Source organism: Molothrus ater, chromosome 11 (genome assembly GCF_012460135.2).
Source record: "Molothrus ater isolate BHLD 08-10-18 breed brown headed cowbird chromosome 11, BPBGC_Mater_1.1, whole genome shotgun sequence".
Classification (NCBI taxonomy): Eukaryota; Metazoa; Chordata; class Aves; order Passeriformes; family Icteridae; genus Molothrus; species Molothrus ater.
Window position 1 is genome coordinate 6663891 of NC_050488.2, and position 22299 is coordinate 6686189.

Below are 22299 nucleotides of genomic sequence, written 5' to 3' on the forward strand. Positions count from 1 at the left end.
CTGTCCATTCAGTGACTAACCTGCAGCACTCACTTAAAAAGGCAAATTAATTTAATGATCAAAAAGTCCACACCACTTTGTTTTTAGCCACTTGGGGCTACTGGCACAAGTCACAGTAATAACAGAGGGGACAAAAAGTCCCTCATTATTAAGTAAAGTGGATTTATCTGTGGGCAGAACAAGCTGGAGAGCAGCCAGTGCAGGAATCCACCCCTGGTGACAGCACAGCCTGTAGCCACTGACAGTGGCTAACTGGGAATGAAGCACAGGTTGCCATATGCTTTTGGTGGAAAAGCAGTGTTCAACCAGGCAGTAAAAGAACCGCCCCACAGCAATACAGCACACGCCAGACAGGGAATGCCAGGCAGGACTGAGCCAGGACTGGTTCCACAGATATCTCAGTGCAATACCCTTAAAGGCAACCAGAAAGCTCTACCAGCCACTTCAATACTTGCACTTGTTTCCAAATTGAAGAAGCTGTAAATGCCACAACAGCAACTACTCTTCAGCTGTGCCAAAGGCAAAGCTTTTCCAATGCCAGTTAGATGCCCAGGAGAAAGAGGCAGGCACTGTTTTACTGATCTGAAGCAGCAGGGAGGAAGAACAGGGAGCTTTAATTCTACTTTTGAATAGATGATCCACAAAATGTTCTTTTAAAGCCTCAAGTTAAGAACAACATTAGCCTAAAGGGACTTTCTATTGCTCATTCTGAAGATCTCCATCACCATAATCAGTTTTGGACTCTCATTCAATGCTAGACGTTTTTTTTTTCTGTGCTACTGCAGTCAGTGAGGCACAGCTAGCAGCTCAAATGGGAGAAAAATGGAAAGCAGGTTCAGCCTGCTGCTGAGCCATAACCAGCACATCCCTTCCTGAGGGAAGGGGGGAAGTGTAAAGATTTCCCATGCTTCTAACACTTACCCTTTTCCAGGAAGCTTCTTCCCAAGAACTCACTTGGCAGATTAACACAACAGACAAATATGAAAACAAGATTAAAGCAACAGAAGCATTGCAGCCCCTATCTGATAGGAGTATCCACTTAGTCCAGTCTTCCAAGAACAGTTTTATACAGCCAAGGCTGACGTGTTAGGATAACCAGCATTTGTTATCTCCTCCCCATTCTTTTAACAGTTGAACCCTTTGGTCAATTTTAATCAAAGCTCTACTTCATGAAAGATTTAAGCATAAGGTTTTCCTATTTTTTCCATTAATATTACAAAAAAAAAGAAAATTTTATTAATATACAGCAAAAGTTACAGGAGAAACTTGATCTTTTTAGACATCAAACAAGGCAGTCACTAAACAAAGCCACAAGAAGACAGAATTATCAGATTTACAGCCTACAGAGATACCATTATTGCCCACAACAATCCCCATCATCTCCAAAAAGCTTCAGGCTGTGGTTTTCCCCTGAGAGTTTTTATGCTTTAAAACTCAGCCCCCACTTTAAAAGAGACACAAGTGGGTTAAGAATTTCTGTTCTCTTTGTCCCTTTGGAAAGGGATGCCTTAAGGCAGTCCTGCTTTTTCACACCCCACTCTGCATGGGCAATGAAATTAGTCTATTTATTTTCATTTAAGATTTAGAAAGAGAGCTCCAAGCATTCATAAAATTAACCTTACAAGCAACACACCCAGCAGCATAATACTAATAGGCCAATCAGTTAAACTTAACCAACCAGCACCATTTATCACCTTCAACTGTGTGATTCAGTCCATTAACAAGATGTTCCCAAATCAAATCCCAAAATAGATATCCTCTATTTTACTGCTACTGCTCTTGAGTCTCCTGCCAGGTGAACAGCATTTATCTTCAGAACACCTGTGTCAGGGGGCCAAGTGTTATTTGCAGCTCTCTAGAGGGAGGGAGACAGAGCTGCACTAGAGGCTGACAGGGTCAGTCAGAGTCAAGGGTGCTGCTCTGAGTTTCTTCTGACTTAGACTTGAATCCTCAGTGTTGGAGCTCACTTTTAGTCTTGCTTTCTCATTCTCTCCATTCCTGCCTTACCTCCTTCCCTTCAAAACAGTGATGATCTCAAAGATTATTAGCATTATTATCATGATTTTACACAAGGAAGCTTTCAAACAATTTCTGGTCATGAAGAATGAAAGTCTCAAGTATGCATTTGCTCAGTTTAGTGTGAGTCTGTACATCACTGTAAAAAAGGTTTTGCCTCACCTGGTGACCATGCAGAGTATAGAGAAGTCTTCCTTCTAACAAGTCCAGAATCTTAAGAGTTGAATCACTGGAAGCAGTCACCAGATAGTTTCCAGAGGGATGAAAGGAAAGGCTGTTGACCACAGAGCTGTGCACTAAGGATGGAAAAAAAACCCAAGTATAATAGTCACCAAAGCCAGTTTACATAAGCCCAAGGCAAAAGAATAAAATAAAGCACAAGCACATTGCAATTTTCTGTTATAAATTTTAACAGGAAAATTATCATGGGGGAAACATTCCACAAAAGCTCTTCAAAGCACTGGAGAACAATAACAGTAACTCAATTCTTGTAAAAATAGGCACTACTTTACTGAAAGGAAAATGGAAGCTTTGCCAATTATTTTGGGAGATCTAATGCTACAAAGGCTTCCAGTATAGCCCCAAAATGTACTGCATGTGCAAGTGAACTACAGGATTCTGTGAGAGTGCTGGACATTGATGTACTTTACTACGGTGGAGCTGCTGGCCTCACTCTCAAGTCATTCTAGATGAAAATCTGCATCTCAGGACACTGAGAAGACTGAAATTACAAAGGAAGACACTCAGAGTTGACACTGCACAGCTTCTTTTGGTTTACTATCTGACTCTAGCCAAGACTGGGGTTAAGAGAAACTGGGAAATAAGAGCAACTTGAAAGTGGTCCAGTACAAGCATTATTTCCTCAGACATCCTATTTGTCTTGCCAAAAATTCAAAACAAATACAAATAGACAAACTATCAAGAGTGTGAACTTGCAATAAAGCCATTTTCCCTGCGTGAAGATGAGGCCCAAGATTTATTCTGAAAAAAGCTAAAGAAAATGTTCTAGGAAAAAAAAAATCAAACTTCACTGAAGTTCAGTGTAACATTAAACATTTAATATATGACTTTTTTCCCTCCCCAAACTTTTGCAGAACAGGCTATTGAACATATTTATTTATGAGAACACGCAGTACCTCACATATGCCCAGCTTCCTGAGCGTATGTGACATTACAGAATATTAATAAGCCTGAGGAGGGTTTTAACCATCCAATTATTCTTAATTATACTATATGCCCTCCAAATGTTCTGGTATCTCAAATCTACTACTTCTGATACATCACACCCAACTAAATTTATATTCTGTTGAGAGTCTACTGTGCATTTTGAATCCACACTGCATATTAAGAAACCCCTTAAAATACCATTTTAAGTACATTAGAAGCAAATAATATTTTTTGCATACGTGGACTTGAAGCAGATAGCTGAAATAACCTTGCTCAACTGTAAAACAGAATGCCTCTACTTTTGAAATTCTCAGTAACACTAAATACCTCAGCAAAGTTCTGAAAACAACTCCTCTTGACCCAGACTGTTACAAAACAGAAGAAAATCTTAACACAGGTAACTCCTAAACTGTTATTCTTCTTGGTTAATACTGTCTCTATCACATAGTTTCCTCTACCCCCAACCCTGTATCATGCTACCTACTGAAGGAGAAAAAGGTCTGTGTGGAGATCTTTCTTATGAAAATAAATATCTTTTTCCCTTGAAAATCTTATTCTGAGTGATTTGTAATATTCCTCACCCCCTTAGTGTCTATATTCAGATAAATGTAAATGTGTCTTGTCAACTAAGGAAAGTCCTGAAAGGAATCACATCAGAAATAGACAAGGTTAGTAATGTATCACATTTCCAAGTTCCAGAAGGTAAATAAAGTATTTCCAGCTTCACAAAAAATCCTTTCCATAATGGAAAAAAAAGTCACAGACTGTGGCTGCATAAGCAGTCACAGCTCTGTGCCTGGAGTTACTGGCTCTTGTAAACTCAGAGAAAAGTTCATCTCTCCTCACAAAGCAGCTCATACCTCCCACAAGACCATTCATAACATCTCTCCAAGAAAAGGGCCAACACGTCCTGCCACCTCACTTGATTTCATGCTGTGAACAAGAAATAGCAGGTGCCATCTCCCAGTGACTTTTAGCTACAAGCCCACCCTTCTGCCAGCCAAGCCCTAGCAAAGTAAGAGCCCCCTAGGGGACTTACACTGGGGGTTAACATCTAAAACTGAGTCCTCCCAGCCTGCACAAAACTGTCCCAAGCCCCACAGCATTGCTTTTATGTAATGTAACCCTTAGTATCACCAGGAGAAGATAGATTAGGATGAATTTGAAACAGCCACAGTCTCCACTGAACAGATATCCACCATCAGCCCCATCCAAACTGGACAGAAGTACCAACTATTCTTTTTAAACAGGAATAAAAAACAGGTTAGAGCAGTTTCCATAAACCTGCTACAGAGGTGTCCCACACACAGCTTTGGACAGGGAAAAAATGTCAGGCAATAAACACTGGCCATTTTTGTAGGGGTTGTACAAAAGAGTCAGTGCCAAGCAGAGAACCAAATAAAGCCTCTGTGTGTTCTCCTGTACAGTAAAAACGTGACCAGAGCATACTTTGCTTGGCTCAAAGAAAAACACACCATACAAAAGGTTTTGCAGCTTGCTCTCTACTTCCAACCTTCATTTACAAATGTCACAGTTGGAACAAGTGCCAGCAACAAGAGCAACACTGCTAAAAGACTAATCAGTGCTGGAAAGCAGCCCAACCTTCAGACGCAAGAGCCCGAGGCAGGGCTACTCATCTATTAACTCCATGTTTAAAATGGAGTCCCTGGAAATCCGGCAGCATCAGCACATTCTGAAGGCACAGATGCCATCTAGTGGGACAGGACTGGCAGCTTCACAGGGGAGACACAAAACTAAATCAGATTTAACCAAAAGGAGGTATGTATAAACCCTCAGAAGGGCAGGACTTATAAACGTCCCCAGAACACACCAGTTTGTGGCCACAGGTGCATGAAGTGATTGCAAAAAACCACCACTGCAATTTAAGGTTTCTTCAGCTATTATTACTATTTTTAGTTAAAGGTTTAATACACAGTTAAGATTTACACAGTAGCTGTTAAAAATAACACTCACCCCAGGAAAATGATCACTTCAATAGCAAGGGTGTCACACTAAAATGCCATTCAGAAAGGGTGGGATACCAGGGAAATATGTCAATCCAAGACAAAAATAAACCTGGAAGCCAAGCCTAAACCACATTAGATTTGGACAATTTTATAGCAGTAAGTGGAAAGCAGGAAGAGACAACTTTTGAGCCAAGTTATACTGTGGCTGGAAACATGCACTGCAGATCTTGCCACCATTGAAAAGCTGATAAAGCAGGTTAAAGGACAACATGACACTGCCCAAGTATTTAAAAACACTACTGATTTTAGCAACAAGACTTCAGGAAGGCATTTCCAAGTTTGATACAGGCCACAATTTAACAATACTTATTACACAAATTGCACGCTCAATACTGACGAATTGGAAAAGTCACCAAAAAAGTTTGATATCTATTAGATTTTGTTAACTATCAGAGAGCTGGGAGTGACTGTGATCCAGAAGAATGACTGAAGCTGGGAGACTCACAGCAGGAATGCACAAAAGCTTATGTTGAGGGCAGAAAGATAACACCAAGCTCCGTGTCTCTGTTCTGCTTTATGAGCAAGCCAGAAGCAGTTCCTCAGGGAAAGTTAGCAAAATTAAGTTTAATAAGCTATCAACACTGAAAAGAGTGCTGGAGAATGTATTCATTTTAAAATATCACAGCAGCCTAAAAACTGTTGTTAGCAAAGAAAAGCCACATTTTGGCTGAAGAAACTAATGCACAGAATAGGTCAATCAATATCACAGAAGCTGGCAGGGAAGGGAAGGCACCCTTTTCCTATGCAGATCTACCAAACAGCAGCACCAATCAGTAGGACAAGAACATGTAATGGGAAGAGATGCCATTTGGCATCATCAAAGCTAATTATGGAAGCTGAAAAACAGAGTCTGGAAAAGAAACCATAAACATGGATCACAGTATAGAATTGCAACTGATTGATTTTGATTTTCCTTTTTTGCTAACTTTTCCTAATTTTCTCATAAAAGAACCTAACATTCTGAATTGCCAGAATGCAATTCTGACTACTATAGGCTTATTCAGAGGCAAAGGCCACATCCTTTTTATTGCACATCACCTTCTCAGTAACAGTGAATATGAGCCAAATGGCATCACAGGTAAGACCCGTGCCCACATGCAACACGGGACAACTTCAGGATTAGCTCTTGAGCAAAACACAAAGCAAAGCATGACATCTGGTGAAGAAAGGCTCCTGCTGGCAGGCCTAACCCAGTGCCTTTTTGGAAAAGCAGCAGCTGATGGAGAAACAATCCTTGGACTTCAGAGCAATTGGCATCAATACATGGAAAGGTTCAGCTTTTGTAAGCTGTTGACTTGCCTTGGTAGTGTTGCAGCAGTCTGTTCATCCTGATATCCCAGAGCTTCACGGTGCTGTCCGTGCCGCCCGCGGCAATGCAGTGACCGCTGGGATGGAAATCCACGTGGTTCACAAACCTGCCAACAGCACCAAACCCAACTGCTGACCTGCAACTCCTGCTGCACATCAAAAATGCCTCTTCACGAGCTACATCATGACTCACTGAACGTTAAGGAAAGGAGCAGATAACCTGAAAATGTATTCTGCTGAATTTCTCTTAAGACCTTGCTTCTAACCCCAGCCAGACTGCAGGCTCCTACCTAAGCACATCTTCAGTAGTTCACGTTACAGGTGTAGGAGCTGTAGACACAAACCTCCTGAAATCTGATGGATCCAACTGTCACAACAATTTTTTCAAGTCTTCATTTAATGTTTGCATAATATATGTCTTCTACTATATTAACATTATTTCCAGAGTGATGTGTACAAGACTGAACAGAGATTTTTCTTCTGTTAATTAAATTTAAGATGGAACTGAGTGAATTTGTGCCTGAAATCATATGTTGCCCCTTGGAAAGTAGCAAGGCTGAGGTCAAATTTCTTTCTGGTTCTGAATCCAATCAATTTTTAGTTTGAATGCTTAAGTACAATAAAAGCATCAGACCCTTCAGGAAAAGATAACTCCTCACCAAACAAATTGGATAAAATTAATTATCTTTTGACTGTTCTCGTAGCAAGTACTTAAAAAATTGAGCTACTTCAATAGGTTGTTTGGACAAGACACATACTTAAGAGCATTGAAAAAAAATGTCTGAATTTGTCTTATTAACATTGTATATTACCTAGAAAGAACATATGATTGCACTAGAAATTCAGTGCAGCAACGAATTAGGGAGACTGCAGTCTCAGGTCTCTGAGTTTTATGTTTCTGGGTAAATTATCTTTTGTACATTCCAAATTCAACAACTATTTTTCTGACTGCAAAGTGGGGGTTTTGAATAACCTTGTTATTAAAAAACTTGAAGATTAATCAAAGCATCCAAGTGCTACTCTGTCAGTAGACTTTTGCACTTTGATTTATGTCAACTCAGAGCAAAATAATAGAAGAAATAAGGAATTTAAGCATCTCCAAAAATAAATAAGCACAAAGAAACTGAGGCTTGATGTGCTGGACAGTTGCTGAAATATAACCCTCACAGTTCTAACCTTGAGCAGTCAAAGGGACCAGGGCAATTCTGGACTGGGGCCTCACACTGGCTACTTTTGTAAAAGGTGCTAATGGCTTTTTAAGCAGTTTTATAATTGCCAGGACAGGGACCTCTGAACCTCACAAACCAGGTGTAAATTCCCCACTTCAGACATCACCACCAGGTACTTACCCTCCATGCTCACAGAAGGAGTGGATGCATTCTCTGCTGGTTTTGTCCCACAGCTTGACAGTTTTATCATCACTGGATGACACTATCAATCGTCCGTCAGGAGAGAATCTAAGGCAAGAGTGACAGCAATTAACAAAAGCCCTCAAATGAAAGGAGTACAGGGTCGACTGAATTCGGCCAGGTGTTCTGACATGCTGGTAAACACACCCAGCTTTTCAAGAAGTCACAGAGACATCAGTGACACTGAAAATCCAATCACTAAGTTGAGGGAAAAGAAAGCAAGCCCTGAGTACTCAAACTATCCCTAACTCCATGAGCACATAAAATAACCCTCAGGAAAGTCTTGAGTCTGACTTAAGATCCTGTGCCTTACTTGTTTAAATTCAAGCGTACCTCAATTTGTTTCTCTGCCCCGATTCAAAACAATTCCTGCCTTTACCACTAGAGTTCAGAGCAACACAGCCACTCACAAGAAAACAGCTGCAGCAGAGCCTTCACCATTCCAGTGCCTTAGGAGAATATATCAAGTTCCCATCTCAAAATACCATATACATGACAGATCCAGACCTCTCTTCACAAAAATACACATTACAGAATCAGGACTTGAGTCTCTTAACTACAGATCATCAGACATACTGGAAAAACATCCTTTCTGCTCTTCTGTGGGCATCTATAGTGCTACCAGTCACTGCCACCACCACGTTCCAGAACTGTAATGAACTTTTCACCTACAGAGGAACCATGGCTTTAGCCTAGATACACATATGCATAAATAACTCCTTGAAACCAAATCTGAAACAGTTATCAGGAAATAATGTTCTTATGGCAGCATTTAAAACATTTTAGAGGTAGCACTGTTGATCATTTTAACAAGAGGCATGACAAGTCTAAGGAAACCAAGCTGAAATAACAGCAGAAACCTCTCCTTTTTTTTTCTATTAGCAATTTCAAGACACAGAACTCTCCTTACCAGGTAAAAACAAAACACGTCACAAAGCAGGAAAGCCTCTAATTGGCAGAGATTACTGGAGAAACACAAAGTGGGTACAGACTATTACTCAAAGGATGTCTCTGCAGGTCAGCATTGTATTTCAGTCACTAGACACACCTGAATCACCCTGAACAGAAATGTGTTGCACCAGACCGTGACACTGAGCCTCTGCTTTGAGGGATAAATCTCCATCTCTGTCTGTCAGAGGGCTGTACTCACCTGGCACAGCGAACCCAGTTGATGTGCTGACTCAGTGAGAACAGAAACTTCTGCCTGTGAACCGTCCACACTTTGATGGTTTTGTCATCAGAAGCTGTAACTAAGGACTGGCCATCGCTGGAGAAATGAACACTTCTCACGGTTCCTGTGTGAGCCTTGAACACAGTTGATTCTCCTTTGCTACACAGAAGGGAAGAGCTCTTTAAAACTGCACAACAGGGCAGCAAATGCATTTGTTTTCTGTACCTGAAAGCACAGAGCTGCTGTATGCTGAGCCATGCTAGTAACCATCACTTCTATGGGAACTGCATGTGACCACATTAGGATAAAAACGTTGATCAACCTCAAACTTGCTCATGCTTCATAAGCAGTACAGAATACACAGCTAAAACCAGTTGTTCCAGTTCCATACTGGAGGCCAATCCAACAGGAAACAACCCATGTTTCCTATAAAGGGGAAAAATGCTACAGCCAATTTGTGCAACCATTTAGACACTTACAAAAAGATCAATGTTAAAGAAAACACTTTGGTTCTGTACTCTTGCCAGGTCCTTTGCTGCAAGGCAGGCAAAGAGGGAGGTGTTTTCACAGCTCATTCAAACAAGAGCCAAGCAGGCAACGACCTCACAACTGCTCCTGTAATGGGCCATGCCCAGCTGGCCATCCCAGTGCCACATCACACAAGCATTCATGCACACCTGATGCAGTACAGCTGTGAGCAATCTGCCATTAACTCAGCCAGGCAAGACAATTCAAATGTGTTCGTTTTTCTTTACACATCATTTCCAAAGAAATGCAAGATGCATTTTTCTGGCAAATAAGCACAAGACATATTTAGAGACCCGAAGCACAGCACATTTAGAGATCCAACAGGTTTATGGAACTCTCAGTCCAAAATCTGTCTCCAGCATGTACTGTACCACCAGGAGCTCCATATCCATAGACTGAAGAGAAGACCAAGACACAGTGGTTCTTCTTTCCCTCAAACAGATCCCTGTCCCATAGCCAGAGAACTGCTACAAAGCACTAAGGAGAAATTCCAAGCCATAGTTAAACACAAAGAGAGGCAGAAGGGAACAGGTACTCACACACTAGGGATCCACAAACGGACTGTTTTGTCTCTAGAGCCTGAAGCCACAAGGTGACCAGAAGGTGAGAACTGGACACACAAAACTGCATCTTTGTGGCCCAAGAAGCGATAGGCTCTCATCTGAGGCTTCATACTCCAAATCATCAGGGACGAATCCATTGAGCCACTTGCTGAAATAAAAAAGGAAAAACAAAACCACACAAAAGCAAACTTGCATTAGCTCTCCTCCAATTACACTAAAACTACATTTCACACTCAACTCTCCATCGTAGCTTGCAGCAGTCTCAATACATTGCCCTTGAAGCTTCACCAGTCTAATGCAAGCTGTGTATTTCATTATTGTCATGCACATAATTTCATTAGTAATTCGAAGAAAACAAGGCCAGCCATGCATTACTTTGGACTGACAATTTAATTCCAAGAGTCCAAACATGCAACAGCCACAGGTTGCAAATCGTCCACACACTCAGGAAATTAAGGTTATCTCTTCACTTTCTTATGGGCAGAGGCATCAGCTGCAGCAGGTTAAATGTCACTTCAGATTAAGCAGAGAAGACCACTGAGTTGGTGACTTAAAAGCACCCTGGCTACACCTCCCCCTTGTGGCAAAACATTGACCAAAGTCAGCTCAGCGGTTCTTCACAACATACTAAAAACACAAGCTTGGCAAGGTGAGTGGAGCAGCACTCAATTTGCTGTTAGCAGGAAGCAACAGGAAGCAACAGCAGGACCTTTTGCTGGTGCAGAGCTCAGTTACCTCCACTGCTCCCCCCAACTAACTAAAGCAGAACAGCTTTTTCTTTATCCTCTGGCCATCAAAGCACAGACAATTTACCCAATTGTTTCTTAGCACGACTGAAGTCCACACTAGTGACAGCATCTCTGTGGCCTTTGAAGTGCCTCTCCAGGGATGGATCTTCCTAGAAGACAAGAATGTTCAGACACTACAGATTTAAGAACAATCTTTGTACAATAAAATAATTTCATTTCTAGAAGAAGTGAACCAAGCCACATATTCACCCTACAAAAAACAGGCAGAGGCAAGAACCATAGTGCAGGCAACTGCACAACACAAAACACAAATTTCACATATACCATAAATTTTAAAAGAAGCAAATTATCCAAGCTGTTATTAGCTTGGATCTTGAGTGACTGCACAAATCCCTCATGCACTTTTACAACATGCTGCTGGCACAGAGACTCTAAAGCTGACTGCAGAACAGATAAGCTACGTCCATGATCACCCGAGCAGGCAGCCAAGCTCAGCTCTGCTTTGACAGCTGCTCAGCTCAGGTGTAGCCAAGAGGCCACTATTTGCACAGAAGAGGCAAACTCACAAGATTTAACACACCTGTTGGAACAGGCAGGACAAATGAGAATTGCAGCAAAACAGACTGACACCTAACCCTTCCCACAGCACCTTGCTGCAAAGGCCAACAAAAGTCGGAGGTCAGGCAAAAAAACAAAGACCTGAGAGAACTATTACAAGAGGTTTTAACACTTGAAAATGGTTCAGGACAGGCTGGTCAGCCTTCAATCCTTGCTCTCACACACACTGCCCCTGCCTCCTGGCAATCCCCACACTCAGGATTTGACCAGAGCCCAGCCCAGCACCCAGCCCCAGAGCAGGGCAGCGCTCCCCGCTCAGCCCCGGCCCCCCGGAGATCCGGAACCCCTCCAACAGCCTGCACACACACAGACCAACCCCGGCTGCAAAGCACCCCACATCCAGGGCTACCCCAGCATTAAGCTCCACCCAGCATTAAACTCCTCGAGCCCCTCTGTCCCCAGCCCCACCTGCACGATGCCACCCCACAGCAGCGCTGAACCCCCCTAAACCAGCACTGCCTCCCACCGCTACCGCGGCCTCAGAGCCCCCCAGAGCACCAGACACGCCCGGGCCGGCACCAGCCCTGCCTTCCCCTTTCACTCTTCCGGGCAGTCACAACCCTCCCAGCTGGGACACAACGGCCCAAGGGCTGCCGCTGCCGCCCCCCCGCTCGGCGGGATGCCCCGGTCCCGCCTCAGCAGCCCCACACGGGCTGTGCTGTTCCGTTCCGTTCCCGCCCGGCCGGCGCTCACCTCGCACAGGGCGGCCATGACGCCCCGCGGCCGCCGTTCGGTTCCCGCGCCGCTCGCGCCCCGTAGCAACGGCCCCGCCCAGCGAGGGGCGGGCCTGGCCTGAGGGCGCCGTGGCGGGCCCGGGGCGGGAGCCCCTCAGGGCCGGGGAGTGGCCCGTGTGTGGGAGCGGGATCCTCTGAGCACGGCTGGGCCCGTCAGGGGACTCAGGTCGTTGGGGGGCGTTGGGAAAGCCCCCTCCGCCGCTGTTACAGCCGTTATCTTGGCAGCCTATTCAGTGCCGACTACCCTTCTCCTTTGTGTCACTGCTGCCCTGGGGCCGAATGGCTCCCGAGCCTGGTGAGGCGGTCTCCGGATCGCAGCCAGGGGAGCACCGCAAAGCCGTGCTCTCTAGGGCTGCTCACTTCCAAGAAGTGGTTCAGCTGCTGGGAGATCAGTTGCTTCTGCTTGGCCTGTGAGTGTTCCAAATAGGAGCTCACCCCGGGGTTGTGGAAAGAGCACAGGACAACCGAGAAGGGTTTATTCTTCCAGTGGTTTAATACCAACTCAAATTTCTTCCAACTCTATTCATCTCTATCTAGGAACAGCGCTATTAATTAGACACTACAGACTGGACACTGACTGCTCTCTAGCAGACGCCTGTGTGGAGCCCAGATCTGCCTCTCCATGAAGCTTGGGCTGACCATCTGAGCTTCTAAAGGGGCTTTTCCTCTATCTCTTCTGCATATAGGCCCCTTCCTTTAAGGACACCTCTCCTCTTGCATGTTTCTGACAGCCAGGGGTGCGCTCTGTTGAAGCTGGGGTTATAGTAGTAGAGGATCTAAAATAGGCAAAGGAGAGGAGTTAGTTGCCACCATATCCCTGGTTACTCCAAACTGCAGCAGAGGGTCATGTACCCTGAGGGCTGTGTAGAACCTAAAGCTCAGGCTAAAGCTTGAGATGGTTGTGTTCAGGCATCACCACCTCTGGGGTTTTGCCTCCTGAGAGCAGAGAAGTGTAGGATTTTCAAGAGCAGAACAGCTTTTTGAAAATACCACTATTTCTCAGCAGCTTCAGTGCAGATGTGAGCAGGCAGGTAATCTTGTTGGTCTTTTGATGCATCTGCTTGGCATTGGGCAAGTGCCACAGGAAGGTTTCAGATTTAATACAGCAAGACACAGAGCAAAGACATTCAGAGAAATCACATTATGCTGAGCCTGTCTGTGCCTTTAATGGGTTCAAACTCAGTAGATCTCACCAAAATATATCTTATTCACATTTCTACCAGTCAGAAAGCCTCACTCAAACATGCCTGAGAAGGAAATAAAAACCAGAGAAGGAAATGAAACCACTCACTCCCATCCCCATCCTCTCCATCACAGAATCACACACTGTCTTGGGTTGGAAGGGATCTTAAAAATCATCAGGTCCCAACCCTGCTGCCTTTGGCAGGGATGCCACTCACTATCCCAGGTTCTCAGATGCCCATGCAGCCTGGCCTTGAATACTTCAAGGGATGTGGCATCCACAAGCTCTCTGGGCACCCTGTGCCAGGGCCTCACCACACTCACAGGGAAGGATTTCTTCCTAAGGGCCAATCTAAACCTGGCCTCTTTCACTACACAACCGCTGTTCCTTGTCCTGTCACTCTCTGCCTGCACTAAAAGTCCCTTTCCCTCATTTTTATAAGCCCCCTTATGAAAAGTGGCTTCTTTTCAACCTGCAAATGGCCCTCTATGAGGAGGCCTTATTTGCTGTGAAGGTCCCTCTCCTCCCCCAGATTATCACAAGCATTAGTAGCTGTGCAGAGCAGCTGCTGTACCTGGCTGTGAGCAGAAGCTGCTGCTTCCTCTGATAGGAATTCAGGCAGGGAGGCAGATCTTTGGAAATTCTGCTGCATTTTGGTGAATCCATATGCATTCAGCTGTCGCATGAAACTTTTAATTTTCTGTGTGTGGAAGACCTGCTGTCCTTCCCTGCCCAGCACCTCCACTTCAAAGAGATCTTTGTTGATGGCCACACATTTTCCACCTTCAGTCCACCAAATTGACTGAAACTTGCTACTTTCCAGCATTTTCCAAAGCTTCTGTGGAAAGCGCAGGGACGAGAACTCTCGCTCCATGGCCCTGGACAGCTCGGCTGTGCCCCACCAGCTGGCAGGCAAAGAACGACTGGCACCAACAGACAGCAGGTTCCAATGGAATGTTCTGGTGTATCACTGTGCTGCCTCTGCTCTGGGGACACTGCAGGTGACATCTCAGTGATGGCTGGCACTGCTGCCCTGGCAGGGGGAGCAGCCCGAGCAGAAACTGCTGAAGGGAACTGTAAAGGCTGATCTCTCCTGTTGCTTCTCTGTCCCAGAGCCACCAGTGGTGGGAGTCCAGAGCCCAGCAGTGCCCACAGAGCTGTCCTGAGGGGCTGTGGGCAAGGAGAGGCCTGGGCTGTGTCTGGCTGCACCAGGAGTGGGTCCTCACCAGGGAGGAGCTGGGATGGCTGCAGCCTCGTGTTGTCATCTTACTCCATACTGTTATTGCCTTATCACAAAAGTTCCATACCTTCTTGGTGTTTCTCATGGGCAGCTCCTCAGAGCACTGACTCTTTCTTCTTCACAAAGCAGCCACCCCACTCTTTTATAGACGCTTCTCATTGCTTACAGGTGTGGCCTGTTAAAGTCAGGCCTGCTCCTAATCCTTGATAATTGGCCCAGCTGCAACTCCTTAGGGGTAAGATTACTTTCTACACTATCTTTATTTTCTTATTTCCTATCCCACTACAGCCTTGGGCATCCCTGGGCCCTGTTTGGAGAGCTTTCTGGCTGGGCCCCTCTCACACCTGCAGAAATGAGGCTCCCTGGATCCCTGCAATGCAGAAACAGCAGTGATAGCATGGAGAATAATTTTCTTGATATCTCCTGCCCCAAAGCAGCAGGGATTCATTGATGTCAACCCATTGTCTTAGCAAATTTCTTGAATAGGATTGCACTTTTTTACCTAGTGGGCTTAAAACTAGTTGGGAGAGATGGAGCAGGGGACACACTTGCTTAATTTCTGGCATGAGACCCCAAAGCAGTAGTTTCCATTCCATCCATGAACGGCCCAGCAATCAGGCTGGGGAAACAAAGCCCAAGCCCTCACTCAAGCCATCTGGTCAAGAGATGTTCTGGTTTACTTTACCTGAATCACTGCTGCTTTGTTCATAAATGCAGAGCCATGAACACAATTCCATCAATGGGTCTTCTCAGGGAAGCCATCCCTCCTTCTCCCTGATGCACTGCCTTCCTGCAGCAGACAGTCTGCTGGTTCAGGGGTGTTTGTGTGCCTGAAAAGCTCTGCATTCCTCCCTGCCCTTTGAGGTACTGCATCTGAAGAGATACATTCCTCCCCCAGACATGGCCCTTCTGCCCACATAGCCATGGATTTTGGATCTGCAAGTTTGAAGTGGTTTCTAGTGTGGCCTGACCTGTTCCTCATTAAATTCTTTGGCATTTCAGCATTAGCTTTTCTTTCTCTGTACTGAAATAAAAAAAGAAGATATACATGATGCTAAATATGCCTGAGGTCTGGAAGAATCCATTTTAGAGAAATAAAATCTATATCTACAGCCACCACATGTAGATATACATGATGCTAAATATGCTTGAGGTCTGGAAGAATCCATTTTAAAGAAATAAAAAAACAGAAACGTTGTAATTGGACTCCCACTTATAAAAGCAGGAAATGGGAACATCTGCTTTAATTGAAGGATTACACCACTCAAAAAAACACCCCAAGCTGCCTTCTAGATAATACACAAGCAGCATCCATGGTGGCCACGGATGGTTACTTTGCTTACCTCAGCCCTGGGGTGCCACTGTGTAACACCAACAGCCAGAGGGGACAGCAGATCAGTGGCATGACACTCCCACCTGTGGGAGTTCAGAGCAAATGTCAAAAGAGAAAGAATTTAAGAAAATTAATTAATAATTAAAGAAAATCCTAGAGGGAAAAAGGGGCCCTTGGGAGCAACAAGCACACATTGGGCCCAGCAGTGAAGTTGATACTCTTGAATAGCCCAGTTCAGCCATTCAAACATCCCTGTGGCATTATCTGCCCGGAGTTTGGGCAGGATGGGGCTTTCCCAGTCCCTCAGACACGGTGTCCCGGAGCCAGCCAGGGCCGGGGCGCCCAGGCCGTGCTCTGTCACCCCGCTGTCCCCGCAGGGACTCCTGCCGTTCCTCAGGGCCGGGGCGCCCAGGCCGTGCTCTGTCACCCCGCTGTCCCCGCAGGGACTCCTGCCGTTCCTCAGGGCCGGGGCCTCAGGCCGTGCGCTCGCTGTCACCCCGCTGTCCCCGCAGGGACTCCTGCCGTTCCTCAGGGCCGGGGCCTCAGGCCGTGCGCTCGCTGTCACCCCGCTGTCCCCGCAGGGACTCCTGCCGTTCCTCAGGGCCGGGGCCTCAGGCCCTGCGCTGTCACCCCGCTGTCCCCGCAGGGACTCCTGCCGTTCCTCAGGGCCGGGGCCTCAGGCCGTGCGCTCGCTGTCACCCCGCTGTCCCCGCAGGGACTCCTGCCGTTCCTCAGGGCCGGGGCGCCCAGGCCGTGCTCTGTCACCCCGCTGTCCCCGCAGGGACTCCTGCCGTTCCTCAGGGCCGGGGCGTTCAGGCCGTGCGCTGTCACCCCGCTGTCCCCGCAGGGACTCCTGCCGTTCCTCAGGTGGCCACCGGAGGGCAGGCGGGGGCCGCAGCAGCCTCGCCTGGATAGAGAGGGAAAAGCCAGCAGGAAAAAGGGATGAAATGCAGCACGGCTTCATTAGAGATAAATCAGGCCCATCTAGGCAGCTTCTTTGGGAAGAATACCGTAACTCTGCGTGATAAAAGCTCTGAGCGTGCCTCTTTTAAATGCCACTTCCCAGCTTGGCACCTTTAGGCATTATCTAGTAATTCTCAGCAAGTCCTTCCCTGGGCTTATTTTTGTCGCAGTGAATCAGAAAGAGACCAGAAGCCCCAGGATCTGCCCCCTCTGTCACATCGACAGAGCCTTGCACTGGCAGCCCTGCCAAAGCTGTGATTTCTGCATGCTGCAAAAGCTATTGCAGAGCATCAGACACACTCAGAATTCAGGTGAGTTTTTCTTGCATGAAATGACAGTTAACCTTTGACTTCAAGCCCAATTCATAAAAGCCTGGATTTCTCTCTAGAGTGTGTGGGTCTAAGTTTAGCAACTAAACTTAATGTTTACCAATTCTATATGGCAAACCCCAGTTCTCACGTGTCCTGTTAATACTTAAACTGCTGAGCATACCAGTACCTAGTTGTACCTTTGCAGTGCTAAGAATATTCCAAAGAACAGCATGCAAAGCTTCAGAAAGCCACTATGAGAGTTTTTCTGAAAAAGCTGAGGTTCTCAATGAGACCAGTGAAGGGAAGAAGTATTTTGCCATCTACAAAGGAAGCTCCAAGAGACATGGAGCTGGTGAATGCAATGCAAACACTAAAATGGAACCAGCACCTACACCCAGGGCTCCAGTTGCTAGCAGCACTCTCACAACAAGGTCATCCTGTCCCCATGATCCCAGCATGGCTCCTTCACTGCTGTTTTGTGTCCCATCCCAATACATCCTGGAGATGGAGGCAGTGGCATTGGGCAACCAGCCCTGCAATGCTCTGGCATAGGTTGAAATGGCCATCTGGGGTGTTACAGCCACCTTTGTATTGGCACTTTGCATCCAGAGAGCACAGCAGGGATGCAGGCAGCCCAAGCACACAGCTACAAGGAGCCAAAGAATGTAGATGAAGATTCATGGCACAGAGAGTTGTTGTCCAACCTCCTTTACTGCTGCTGTGGAAGGGGGCAGCTACAGACAGGTTAGACACTGCAGAAGGGAGCAGACCCACCAAGCAGCTCAGCTGATGACAGCGACATGTCCCATTGCTTCCATGGGGAGAGGCTGTTTTACAGCAGCTGAAGATGTAGCTTGCTGCCACATCAGTTATTTTTTCTCTTACTAATGACTTTGTCCTCCCCTGTGTACCAAACCTGTTTATTTATAGCCCATATTTCTTTTTGCCACCTGCCTTTGCGCTTATTACCCTTCCTTACAGAGTTAAGAGAAAGACAGGAGGAAGAAAAATACCAACCTTTTACTCAAGTAAGTCCTGACCTAAATGCAAATCTGTTCAAGCAAATTCAGAGAGCTTTGATGCTCCATAAAGAAGAGAAAGGAAAGGGGAGCAGCCTCTACTGCTATCGGAGCAGATCTTTACTACTGCATAACAACCAGGCAATGAAGCAAAAGCCAAGGGAGTTTAAAGAGGAAGCTCAGACAAAGGTCACCTGGCTGCCCAGGTGCTTGTTATCAGTGCCTTGGAAAGAGGGAGGAAAGTGACAGGAGCTGATTACAGCAAGAGCAGGAAACAGCTGACAGGGCTGGGGGCGCTCTCCCCTCAGCACTCAGCAGGTCTGCAAAGCCCGGACTCTGCAGTTGCTCCGGACACTTAAGAGAAAATACTTCTGCTTCAGATTTGAAGCGTCTGCTAGGCAGAGAGTCAGAATTAATTGCAATACCCTGTTTTATTTGCTGCCTGATCTTTGCAGTGGATTTGTACTACTCACTGCTCATCCAAATGGCTGAGGGGAAGGTGGCAAGGGGATCCATGCAGAAGCACCAGAGGAATACACTGCTACTCTCTCTGTGGAGCTACACAGTTCTTAAGCCATCTGAGAGAGAGCAAGTAAAGGGAGCTCGTACATGCCTGCAGTTTCCAGAACTAGCCTAAAGAGGAGAAGAATCCAGGAGTGAGAAAACCTCAAGCTGGATCCAGCCAGAATACCATCAGCAGCCTCTTGGCATCTACAAAGTTGTCTCTGACCACTTACATTAGTTCTAGTGTCTTAAGCCACTATAAAATCTTAAAATCTGTTACAGGAATGTAGATCAAACCTGGCTTTAAAATGTCTCCAGCACAGGTGGCTCAGCTGTGCTGATCCTGCTGAGCAAGGGCAGGTGGCTGCTTTCAGTCCCTGAACTTTCTCTGCTGGTGTCTGCAGGGGTGAGCAGAGTTCAGGCTTCGCTGAACTCACAATTGCATCAACCCAGAGCCCAAAGTGCACAAAAACTAGTGCTAGGAAAATGCTAGCTGAGTTCACAGGAGTGAAGCTGAAACCTTTGGGACATGGAATTCCTCACTCATGGGGCACATGTCCAGCACCCGCACCCAGCAGGGTTCATTGCCACACAGACCCTGGGGCTGGCCTGGCCAGGGCAGGTAACACTGTATGGTCCAGCACCACCCACCTAAAAGCAGGTTAGTATTGCCAGTGCCATGGAAGCATGTTCCAGAAATCACCCATCCCCATGGGGCTGCTTTCCAAACAACACTGATCACTGGGCTGGATCACATTTGGCCCTGACTTTTAAGCCTCTAATCTTATCGAACAGTTCTTTGTCCCAGAATTTCACAAATCTGGATCTCCACTCTGCAGATTAGAAGAGGGTATCAGTCAGACCTTGCTGAAGAGTTTCAGGTGTCCGTGGAATGTATCACGTGGGAAAAACTAAAAGGATGAAGACTCAGCCATGCTGAGAGCAGAGTAGGCAGGGCAACATCAACCTTCCTAGAGAAGCTCCTGCTGACAGGAGAGTTTGGTCAGCACAGGCAAGCACAGAATTGCCCAGTGCTTCTTCTAAAGCTCTACACTCTCAGGAGCCTTGCACCTCCTGAATACCCAGAGCTGCCTTCTCTCCTTCCCACACACCATTCCTGCACATTGCAGAGGGGAATGGCAGGTAAGTGTGACCAGAGCAGACCACAGAACAACCCCAAATATCTGTTACATTTGCTGCCTTTACATGCTGAAGGATGCACCTGTTTGCAGAATGTCAGAGCAGCCCTTGTTCCAACGAGCATAAACTCAATGGCACCCACCTGAGCATCTCCCCCCTCTGAAAGACCATAATTACTAAAGCTGGACATTCCTGCTGTGAACTGAGCTGTGTGAGGGGATAGTGGTTCTTTCTATTTCCAAGCCAGTTGAAGCAGGCAGAACGAGATAGTGGTGGGCTCCCTGCCTACCACCCAAACCAATTGCTTCCTTGCACAGATCATTTACCCTTCCAACATCTTATCCTCAGAGAGAGAAAGAAGCTCCTGGCTTCCTTTCTGTCCAGTGCCAACAGGAGCTCAGCCTTTGCTGCACCTCTTTGTGCTAGCATGACATGGCCACATTTGTGCTGGGACATCTGTCTTGCTGAGGCCACTAAAGGATAAGTGGGACATTAAAGACACAGAACGATGTAAGAGAGTTTTCCACTGTTCAGTTAGGACAGGACAACCAGAAAGGTTTACTGTTCAAACAGTTTATTATCAACTCTATTAGGTTGTGGCTATCAGACTTTATATCCATACAGCGCTCCAGGAGGCTCTAGAAGCATGGGAGCAGCTGCCAGTGGAGATGGATGGGCTTCAGCTGACACCTGCATGTCCCTCCACACTGACCATCTGGGCTTTTGGAGGGGCCTTTCATCCAACCCTGCTGCACACAGGGTTCTCTGTTTGAGGGCAGCTCTCCTTTTGCACATTCCCAGCAGCCAGGGATGTGCTCTGTTGAAGCTGGGGTTATAGTAGTAGAGGATCTAAAACAAGGAGAAGAGTTAGTTGCTACTATTCCAAGACTGGAAAAACCCAAGCTGCAAGAACTAGGACTCTGAATTGCAAAAGAGGAGCATGGCTAAGGAAAAGGACTTTGAACTTAAATATGGAACTTAAAGCTCAGGCTAAAGCATTATGTGACCATTGTGTTCAGCCATCACAACTGAGGTTTTTTCCTTCTGGGGACCAAAGCAGAACAGCTGCTTTCAAAAGCTAAATATCACTATTTCTCAGCAGCTTCAGTGCAGATGTGAGCAGGCAGGTAACCCCATGATCTTTGGATGCATCTGCTTGGCATTGGGCAGGTGCCACAGGGAGGTTTCAGATTTGGTACAGCCAGCCATGGAGCAAAGACATTCAGAGAAATCAGATTACACTGAGTCTGCGTGTCCCTTAAACAGGTTAAAACTCAGTCGCTCTCACTGAAATGTATCTTATCTGCATTTCTACTAGTCAGAAAGCCTCTCTCAAATCTGCCTGAGCACAGGCTGAGAAAGGAATGAAAACCAGACCACTCACTCCCATCCCCACCTCTTCTATGGCAAGGCCTTATTTGCTGTGAAGGTCCCTCTCCTCCCCCAGATTATCACAAGCATTAGTAGCTGTGCAGAGCAGCTGCTGTACCTGGCTGTGAGCAGAAGCTGCTGCTTCCTCTGATAGGAATTCAGGCAGGGAGGCAGATCTTTGGAAATCCCGCTGCACTTTGGTGAATCCATAGAGGTTCAGCTGGCGAATAACACTCCTGATGTGCTGCGTGTTAAAAACCCGCTGGCAAACTCCCCTGCCCAGCACCTCCACTTCAAAGAGATCTTTGTTGATGGCCACACATTTTCCACCCTCACTCCACCAAATGGACCGAAACTGGTCACTTTCCAGCATTCTCCAAAGCTTCTCTGGAAAGCAGAGGGGCAAGAATTGATTGTCTTTGCCTGTGCTCTCACTGGAAACAGCAGGAGCTCGTTTGGTCTTGTGTCTGTCACTGCCATTCCAGATGTCCTGCTCATCCTCCATTGCTTGTATGGCAGTGTCACAGGGCACAATTTCCCCCTGTTCTGGAAGGCCAGGAGCAGCCATGTCAGCCCACTGCCCCAGTGCATCTGAAGCAGAAAGGACTGGTGTTTCTGGGGGAATCAGCTCGCTTTTCTATTCTCACAGGTGGACTGAAGGTTCCCTCATTGGCCATCGCCCTGCACAGCCATACCTCGTTCTCCCAGTCAGTGGGCAAAAGCCAACTGGCCATGGCTAACTGTGGGTTCCAGTGGAATGTTCTGGCATAGCCCTGTGGTGCCTGTGCTGTGGGGACATTGCAGGTGACATCTCAGTGATGGTTGCCACTGATCTCACCACTGATCTCAGTGGTGCCCTGGCAGGGGGAGCAGCCCAAGCAGAAACTGCTGAAGGGAACTTGTTGCTTCTCTGTCTGGTGGGAGCCCAGAGCCCAGCAGTGCCCA

General features: G+C 46.4%; 1 protein-coding gene across 5 annotated transcripts in view; it reads right to left on the reverse strand.

The window, feature by feature from the left end:
* Nucleotides 1-21859, reverse strand: part of POC1A (POC1 centriolar protein A) — a 53906-nt gene extending 32047 nt beyond the window's left edge. For 3 of the 5 annotated variants that reach the window (XM_036391211.1, XM_036391210.1, XM_054516082.1), the window contains exons 1-7: nt 12250-12303; nt 11003-11087; nt 10166-10337; nt 9078-9257; nt 7868-7975; nt 6510-6625; nt 2179-2312 (exon numbers count right to left, since the gene is read on the reverse strand). In XM_036391211.1, the coding sequence (XP_036247104.1) occupies nt 2179-2312; nt 6510-6625; nt 7868-7975; nt 9078-9257; nt 10166-10337; nt 11003-11087; nt 12250-12267 (813 nt within the window). In that variant the 5' untranslated portion in view covers nt 12268-12303. Of the gene's footprint in view, nt 1-2178; nt 2313-6509; nt 6626-7867; nt 7976-9077; nt 9258-10165; nt 10338-11002; nt 11088-12249; nt 12304-21472 lie in introns of those variants that run through there. The other 2 variants (XM_036391213.1, XM_054516081.1) reach the window with 2 other exon arrangements.
* Nucleotides 21860-22299: the final 440 nt, after the last annotated feature.